Here is a 9,275-nt window from a genome sequence, read left to right as displayed (position 1 = left end):
GTTCTTGAGTTATAAATAGTGTAACTAACACGACTTTCTTTTATACATATATATAATATCCGGCGCATGGATTTATCTTATATTTTGTTTATCGTGAGAATTTTCTAACATTGATAGATATGTAGCAGTCATTATAACATTGCGATGTAATAATTAAATCATGTTGTTATTAATAACAAGTTTTCACATCATCGTTATCAGCTCACTATACGTCCCCACCGAGGCGCTCGGAGCCTACCCTAAGTTAGGGGTGACTAGGCCATAGTCAACCACGCTGGACAAGTGCGGGTTGACTTCACACATATCTTTGAATTACTTCTCAGATATGTGCAGGTTGCATCACGATGTTTTCCTTCACCATAAGAACGTCGGATAAATGTACATACTCGTATGTAAATCGGAAATGGAAAAACACATTGGTACTTGGCGGGATTTGAACCCAGGACCTGCAGATTGCAAGTCAAGCGTTAGAGAGCCACCGACGATAATATAATTTCACATAGATAATCTATATTTATTTTTTTATATCACAAGGTGGCAAACGAGCGAGCGGTCACCTGAAATCGCTGAAATAGCGAAGTGACCGTTGCCCATAGACATACGCAATCGCATATGCGTTGCCTACCTTTAATCGACGGACGAGAGGACGCACAGAAAGAAAATATTTTCCCTCACCATGCATCCTCTCATCCGGAAAGTTCACTTTCACTTCCCATCCTTTCCTTATAAGAAAAGGGTGGGAAGGGAAAGAGGACTAAATGAGGCCTCCGGGACGCACACTGATCAGACGAAACGCGGAATTGCTTCCACTTCACGCCTGTTTTCTGTGTGGTCGTGGTATTTCACCGGGCGAACCTGGCCATTTCGTGCGAAGATGTTAAAGCGGGTTCTACCACTATTGACTTCTGAGTCAGCGTTTACTATAGCCTAGTCCCTCCTAACTTTGGGTAGGTTAGCCCATTATTGGGCACGTATTTTAAGCTGATGATGTTACATGTCTTTTAGGTTCAGTTCTTGTTGGACTCCGGTGCTAAAGTGGACGAGCGCGCGCTGTGTGGTGCGACTGCGCTCCACTTTGCGTCTGAATGCGGACACGCGGCGGTTGTCTGTGCACTTATAGATCATAATGCTAAGATCCTCACTAATGAGAATGGTAAGTTTGATGATATGTTAAAGAATTAAGTTTACTATAAATTTTTAAGTGTTTTGTATCCTCTTAAAGTCCGGTTTCAGCGTCTATGGTCATCTTTTAATATGTAAATATAGGTTATGTTAGGTAGGAATGTTTTCTTAACAAACATACAGAAAGACATAATATGATGATTTTTCAATTTATATCTTGATAAACGTTTTTTTTTTTTTAATTTATGTTGTATCACCTCGCCAATGTATTTACGAGCACCGCAATATTATATCCGCAGGTTTTCACAGTCGTAATACTTGTATAAAAACATATCTCTAACATACGTCCTGGTAATGTAGAAACAACATGTTTTTATACAAGTACCTAATATATGTTTGTCCTACAAATATTGTAGAGCGTCGGTGGCTCAAGAGTCAAGCACTTGACTTGCAACCTGCAGATCCTGGGTTCGAATCCCGCCATGTACCAATGTGTTTTTCGATTTTCGATTTACATATGTACATTTATCCGAGGTTCTTACGGTGAAGGAAAACATCGCGATGCAACCTGCACATATCTGAGAAGGAATTCAAAGATATGTGTGAAGTCAACCCGCACTTGGCCAGCGTGGTTGACTATGGCCTAATCATCCTTAACTTAGGGTAGGCTCCGAGACCCTCGGTGAGGACGTATAGTGAGCTGATGATGATTATACGATCAAATGCGAATGTTTTGGATGTATGGATGGATGTTTGTTAAAAAGTATCTCTGAAATGTATATACATAGTGTGGAGGTATATAGTGAGATAGATATAATTGTGTTAGGCATGACCCCGCTGCAGTGCGCTGCTGAGCGAGCGCGTGCCTCAGTGGTGGAGCTGCTGGCGACGCGGCCGGAGGTGACGAGGGTACAGGCTATTGAGGCTTACGAACTGTTGGGTGCATCATTTGCTAACGATAAGGAGTACTATTGTTTAAGGGTACGTAAATAATAACATTTCCTGTCTTCCTTGGAACGATGGGCTATTGACACTTTTTACTTGGTCCATGGCATTTTTTGACAATTTAATGAGATTTTTGACAATATTTTGAATTTGAAATTGCAACTCGCATACCAAATCTGTAAAATATGTCATCCCTGTCTTTCATTTTTGATAAAACAATATGATTTAAACTAGGATTTTGGTTTTGGAAATCTACGGTAAGTTTGTTAAAATACGAAATAGATATGTTTTATATTGTTTTAGAAATTAAGTTTAGTTAAAGTTAAGATCTTGATAGTTTATGAAGGTTTTTTATGTTTATTTTCGTTTTGTGATATTGTGTGTAGATGGCGTACCAGTACCTGCACCGCGCGATGGTGATGCGGTACGACACTCGGTACGGGCTGCTGCTGAAGAAGCCCGCGGACCCGATACCCGCTTACGACAACTGGAGGGAGAGCACCACTATAGAGGTATTGGGCACTATAATTAACTTTTAAAACTTTAGTAAAGTTTAGAACATACATTTATAATATTTAACGTAATTATATTTAAAGATATTTTAAAATTTCAATGCACAAAATCTACTAAAATTAATGGTCGCACTCGTTGTTAAGTAGTCACTAAAAGGTTGATTAAACCATTTAACGATTCTGAGAGGCAGTTAGTCAATGACTCAACTTTTTATCATTTTCTTACTAATATAAATGAACATGTTTGGATAGATGTATGTTAGGTGACTGTAAAGATGCATTGATTACGCTTAAATTTGACACAGATGTATAACATTGTCTGGAAGAGGCTACTAATTATTTTTTTAATTCGTGGGCGAAATTAAAAAAAAAACAATGAGGGTATTTGATAGTAAAAGTATGTGTTTGTGTGTGTGTGTGTGTGTGTGTAAGGACGTGGAAGGTCTGCACGGCAACGCGCACGCGCTGCACATGGAGGGCCTGGCGGTGCGGGAGCGCGTGCTGGGGCGCGGCTGCCCCGACCTGCCGCATCCTGTCGTCTTCCGCGGAGCAGTGTTCGCTGACGAGGCGCGCTTCGACCGCTGCCTGGCGCTCTGGAGGCACGCCCTGCAGCTGCGGCATCACAACAAGGTCACGCACTTCACGATCCCTTCAAAAATACGTTCTCATACTTTTTTCACAAGCGAAAGCCTTCAATTTGAAATTATTTTCTAGCGTCCTTCATTTAGTTTAATTCAGAGTAGCTTTTTCTAGCAATTTTCTATTAATGTTTTGACTTTTAAATTATAATACAGTACTTATTTCATTGGACATCTCAAAAAGGAGTTCGGAGCTCCGACAAGCAGTTTGTGAAAACGCCCCTTTAGAGTACACAGAAAAACGCGGAGCATTCGACGTCAGGAAATAAAGTTATAGGTTCATGAGAAATTTACTAGCAGTATTTTTTTTAAGAAAAAATGTAAGGGATCTGCGAAAAAAAATTAGTGACCTCCTTTTAGAATAAAAATGTATAGACTGATTATATCATAGACAAAGTTACTTTAAAATAATAGATCATAGATTAAAAAAATTTACTCGACTACAGATTCACTATCAGAGTTTCTTAGTATAGACTTAAATCCACACTAAAGGGCATTTTAAGTGTCAATTGATTGATTTTGAATATGATAGTAGTGATGATAATTTGTTAATTTTGTTTATAGGTATCTATAGTGAAGGATCTGTTGAGGTTCGCGCAAGTCTTCTCGCAAATGATTCACATCGGAATTGAATTGCCATTAAATCAGGTAATATTATCTCTAACTGTTAATTTATCTTACTAATATTATAAATGTCAATGTTTGGATGGATGGATGTTTGTTAGAACGGCTGAATGGTTTAAGATGAAATTTGGCATGCATATAGAACAGTCCGGAAGTGCATAGGCTACTAATTATGTTTTTCTTTTAATGCCAAGCGGACGAAGTCGCAGGCGACATCTAGTAAATAAATTAATGTATACGGAAGAATATAACCTACCTATTAATTTTTTTTTTATTTTTCGCGGACAAAGTCGCGGGATACAGCTATTAAATAAACTAATATTCCTGTAGTTTTATATTTTTTTTAATGTTTTAGGTGTGTTTTGTATTAGAAGCGTGCGCGGAAGAACTAAAGCGAGGTCAGATGAGGATCAAGAAGCCGCAGATCAACTACGACCCCGAGGCCTTGATAGTATGTTGATATTCCATTATGTTATATATTTCCTCATTTATACCCATTTATTAGTTTTAGTGATGTCCCTTATCGATTCATATCGATAGAATACATCACTAGTTGTAGATGACATTTCAAATTTAAAGCGTTTTAGTACACGTTTTAGTTAAGTTTTTAATGTGTAGATGGCGCTTTTTAGTTTTTTATATATATTTTTAATAGAAGTGTTTTAATTCTTTAAATTATAATAAATTAGAAAGAATAATTAAAAAAATAATAATTGCTATTATTTTTAAAGTTTCTGACTTGATGAATTCAAATGTATTTTAATACAGTGCCTTTTCTGGATTAAATCTTTACTAGATGTGTTATTTCTAGATATTTAAAATGAGCCGTTAGTTTCGTTTTAAGTTAAATTGGAGTTATAGCTATTAAAATTTCAATATTTGTACGTAAAAAAATAGTATTGGGCGCCTTATGTTTTTGAATAGCAAAAGCAATCACCACTAAAGTGCGTACATACACTAACAAATCATCTGTACTTATGTCGCGTTTACATTTGACATACAACAATCTATATTACTATAAGAACGTCAATGGCTCAGGGGTTAAGCATTTGGAATCAGGTCCAGGGTTCAAATCCCATGTACCAATGTGTTTTATGATTTTCGATTTACATATGTACATTTATCCTATGTTCTTACAGTGAAGGAAAACATTGTGATGCTGCACATATTTGAAGAAATTTCAAGATATGTGTGAAGTAAACCCGCACTGGAACAGTGTTGACTATAGCCTAGTAGCCCCAACTTAGGGTAGGCTCCGAGCCCCTCAGTGGGGACGTATAGCTGATGATTACGAGAATGTCTCAAGTTCTGAATATTACTTAGAACTTAATTGTTAAATAAATTGGTTTCACAATCACCAAATAAGCTGTGTTATGTGATGACTTTACACATATCTTTGAATTTCTTACCATGTGTTTCTGAGACCAAAATTCTCAATATAAAATATATCTCATTTGGTCTCAGAATCCTACGGTTAGCAAAATTACAACATGATGTATTCCTTCACTGTATAAACAGGATAAATTTACATAGCGGGAATCGAACCCAGAAGATTACAAGTCAAGTAACCTCTAAGCTACTGATTTTACCATAGGTTTCTGAGACCAAGATCTCTGTTTTGGCAAAGATAATGACATGTCTGTTATTTATTTTTAAATATTATTAATAAGAATACTTTGGCGCGAATGACGTGCTTTCATTACAAAGTCAAATGTCAGAATGATAAGTGAGGGGACATAAACGTCGACACTTTAGTAAGGCTAGTGTTGAGCCAGTACACCGGCACAGTGCCGGATTTTCTTCCAAAGTTTCATACAGAGATTTTGGTATTAGAAATCAACGGTTAGTGTTATCAGTTAAAGTTGGTATAGCATTGTTGTGTGTGATGTAAACGCGGCGATGTAGAGTGCTTGCTAGTGTTGAATATCAGAGCTTGGCTCTCGCGTACTCGCTGCAGGAGGAGTATGAGAGCAACGTGCGCACCGCGCTCTACCTCGTCGCCGTCGCTGCACGTCTGCTGGAGGACCCTGAACATGATGAGGTCTGGTTCTGTTTATATTGCTAATCTTAATGTTGATTATACGAATGTTTGGATGGATGGATGGATGTTTTTTTGGAGATATCCTCAGCTTAAACAAGACAATATTGGTAATCTTACTAATATTATAAATACAAATATTCGGATGGATGGATGAATGTTTGAAGTCTTCAGCTTTAAAAATATTTTTTTTGAGATTGTTCCGTCTTTTTTTTAATGACATTTTTCAAACCGTGTATGTATTTCGGCTTAAGTATTATATTTTAATTCCTTCGCAGTCGAAAAGGAATAAATTTAAAATGATTATATTATTATATATTTTATTATATTAATAGGAAAGACGTATAAAAACAGATGACAGCGGATTTGTCGCTGTCGTCAATTACAGCTTTCTATTTCTCCCCATTTTTAGAGTTTGCATGTTTTTTTTTCGCATATCAAGTTTGAATATTGTACAATTTTTAAGAAAAAGAAATATATAAGTATGTGTTGTGTAAGTGAGATATGAATGTATCGCGCAGGAGTGCCGCAGCGCGGTGCGTCGTGCGATCTTCAGTCTGCGGCGAGTGCGGCTGCAGTGCGGGCACACGCTGCTGCATCTCGCCGCTGACCGCCGCACACCGGTCGACGACTTCCACACCAGCGACGTCTGTCAGTCAGTACATACACAACATCACATCATCACACCATCACACACCACTTTCACTATAACAGTGAGACACGAGCTAAAATTCTGAAATAACGAAGCGACCGCAGCCCATTGACATCCGCAATTGTAAGATCGAGAAGGGGACGCCCAGAAAGAGGATGTTTCCCCTTCTTATGAGTCCTCAACTCCGTTAAATCTACCCCTTTCTTATAAGAAAAAAGTGGGAAGGGATAGAACATCAGAATTAAGGTTCCAGCGTCGCACTCATTAGACTTTAAGCGGAATTATTTCACTTGACACCTGTCTTCTTGTCGTGGCATATCATCGGGAGAGTATATTCGTGAAGAGATGTTATTGCTGGCATCTACTACTGTTAACTTTCAATGTATGGAGGGATGTATATTGATTTTGTAGGTTCCCATGCGCGCGTACAACGCGGTTGCTACTGGAGTGCGGCGCGGAGGTGGACGCGGCGGATGAGGCGCGACGCACAGCTCTACATATAGCTCTTATATCAGTACCGGTAATGCCTGGTAAGAAACTCACATGAAAAATATCTCTTTTACTTATATTTGAAGTACAATTTTACAATTATTGACTCTTCCTAATATAAGGTGAGAAATTGTGGAAACAGCCCATCGATAATCAAAGGTTCCTTTGGACTTGGTTACTTATTGTTCCTTGTATTAAGGATGGATTAGAGTTCCCGTATATGGCTTAGAGGTTTAAGCACTTGGTTTGTAACCGGTACAGATACAGGTCCTGGGTTCGAATCCTGCCATATACTATTTTGTTTTTCGATTTACATTTGTACATTAATTTATTTATTTGCGCATATCTGAGAGGAAATTCAAAGATATGTGTGAAGTCAACCCGCACTTGGCCAGCGTGGTTGACTATGTCCTAATCACCCTTAACTTACGGTAGCTTTCAAGCCCCTCGGTGGGGACGTATAGTGAGCTGATGATGTATTAAGGATAGTAAATACCAAAGCTCCATAGATCTGAGTAGAGTTTGTGTTTGTAGCGGAGGAGCAGCAGCAGTGGGGCGAGGCGCACTGTGCGGTGGTGCGCGAACTTCTGGCTAAAGGCGCTCACGTGGACGCCGTAGATGCTGACGGACTAACTCCCCTCCTCGCCGCTATGGAAGGTAACAATACAAAATGAATAACAGTTGGTTTCCGAGACCAAAAACTGTATAAAAGATCGCTATCATTATCTTTAACAAAACAGAGATAGCATGTTTTAAATGGAGATTTCGGTATCAGAAACCCGGGGTTAATGAATCTCGTGACTTATTTTAATGAACTTTTTTTTTCTTTTCAAGGTCCAGCTGAGAGTCTAGTGCGGTCAGCTCTAAGGCCGAGGCTGTCGTGCCTGGCGGCGGCGGCGCTGGCGCAGCATCGGCGTCAGTACAGACCCTCGCAAGTCCCGCGCGACCTTCACGACTTCCTCACCATGCATGGTGTCACACCAATGAAGTAGCCCCCCGCCTCACACGCACACGTCATGAGGTGCTTACACCTCATACGATCATACCATGAAGTGCGTTTTACCTCAGGATCATACCATGAGGTACTTTAGACCTCAAATGAGGAATTCGAGAAGGCAATTACGATGTCATTTTGCTGATGGCAAATGCGATATGACCTCATTATTATTCTAAGTTGAATATCATGTAAAAGACTTATTATGGATTTAAGAACGCTTCCTCTTACACTCCTCTTGCCGATTTCCGTATATCCTATTCCTCTCTCACTCCCACACACAGATCCGCTATCTTCCTCTCTCTTTTCCTCCTCCAAGGTCAAATCTTACTCAGATATATTGATTTTATGACCAAATTAATTATTGACGTTGCATTGAATTGTGATTTTTTTTAATTTACTTTAATGAATTATTTGCACAAATATCTTACAAAAGAATGTATTTAAATATTATTTGAACGTAAATAGGCTCTACTAATGTAGGGAAATTTTATATTTTATTAATTTTAAGCCATACAAGAGGATATGTCCGCCATTTTGATGTAGCGTCCATTTTGTATTCGTTAGATGTTTTTCATAAATGTTTTATTTTGTTAAATTAAATCGTTGTTTTAACAAGAAATTTCTTTTAAAATTTTAGATTTACAAAGTTAGAACTGTTTTTTCTACTGACTTTAATATTTTTAAATTTTGTATCTTCAGTTAATATTTTTCTCGAAATTAATAATGAAGGCATTTACCATATATGTAAATTGTTGGCTAAGAGCATGAACACAGGGTGATATGTGTTCAGATATGGCATAGTATGACATATGAGGGAAATCGCTCAAATGATATGAATATGCATAGCAATGACTGTTTGTGATATGTCTAGATATTAAAATTAGGATAAGATTTTTAGAAATTTAGATTAACCGGATGAGTAGATGCATGGGAAGGGAAAATATTCTCTTTCTGTGCATCCCCTCTTCCTAGATTAAAGGTAGGCAATGCATATGCAATTGCGTGTCTATGGGCAACGGTAAGATTCGCTATTTCAGCGAATTCAGGTAGTTCGCTCGTTTGCCATGTAGATATTAAAAATGAAGGCGTTTATTGTAAAATGTATTTTATTGCGTTGTATTGTGATCTAAAATAATTTGTACTATTTGGTTAATATATAAAAAATGGATGGTTCCTATCTCTTATAGGAAGAATTAAAGAAGTTAGGAAATAATTCTTTATGGCTACGTAGTTTTTTTGGTATCGGGGGGGGGGGGGG

The 9,275-nt window shown here is 38.0% G+C and overlaps 1 protein-coding gene and 1 long non-coding RNA gene across 4 annotated transcripts in view; one reads left to right on the top strand and one right to left on the bottom strand.

Moving 5' to 3' along the window:
- The window catches only part of Fem-1 (protein fem-1 homolog B), a 14,261-nt gene extending 5,853 nt beyond the window's left edge, over window positions 1–8,408 (top strand). Inside the window, exons 4-14 of one of the 2 annotated variants that reach the window (XM_013307094.1) lie at window positions 1,006–1,153; window positions 1,949–2,103; window positions 2,454–2,579; window positions 3,012–3,209; window positions 3,782–3,865; window positions 4,197–4,292; window positions 5,772–5,882; window positions 6,401–6,534; window positions 6,943–7,061; window positions 7,555–7,677; window positions 7,855–8,408. In XM_013307094.1, coding sequence (XP_013162548.1) covers window positions 1,006–1,153; window positions 1,949–2,103; window positions 2,454–2,579; window positions 3,012–3,209; window positions 3,782–3,865; window positions 4,197–4,292; window positions 5,772–5,882; window positions 6,401–6,534; window positions 6,943–7,061; window positions 7,555–7,677; window positions 7,855–8,012 — 1,452 coding nt within the window. In that variant the 3' untranslated portion in view covers window positions 8,013–8,408. The remainder of the gene's footprint in view (window positions 1–1,005; window positions 1,154–1,948; window positions 2,104–2,453; window positions 2,580–3,011; window positions 3,210–3,781; window positions 3,866–4,196; window positions 4,293–5,771; window positions 5,883–6,400; window positions 6,535–6,942; window positions 7,062–7,554; window positions 7,678–7,854) is intronic. The other variant, XM_013307095.1, reaches the window with a different exon arrangement.
- LOC106114039 (uncharacterized) overlaps window positions 6,448–9,275 on the bottom strand; it is an 8,435-nt gene continuing 5,607 nt past the window's right edge. For both annotated transcript variants that reach the window (XR_001227688.1, XR_001227689.1), the window contains exons 2-3: window positions 7,517–7,668; window positions 6,448–6,528 (exon numbers count right to left, since the gene is read on the bottom strand). This is a non-coding gene — a long non-coding RNA (uncharacterized LOC106114039). The remainder of the gene's footprint in view (window positions 6,529–7,516; window positions 7,669–9,275) is intronic.

Source organism: Papilio xuthus, unplaced genomic scaffold (assembly GCF_000836235.2).
Source record: "Papilio xuthus unplaced genomic scaffold, Pxut_1.1 DF828142.1, whole genome shotgun sequence".
NCBI classification, from domain to species: Eukaryota; Metazoa; Arthropoda; class Insecta; order Lepidoptera; family Papilionidae; genus Papilio; species Papilio xuthus.
This window is presented reverse-complemented; position numbering and strand designations above follow the sequence as displayed.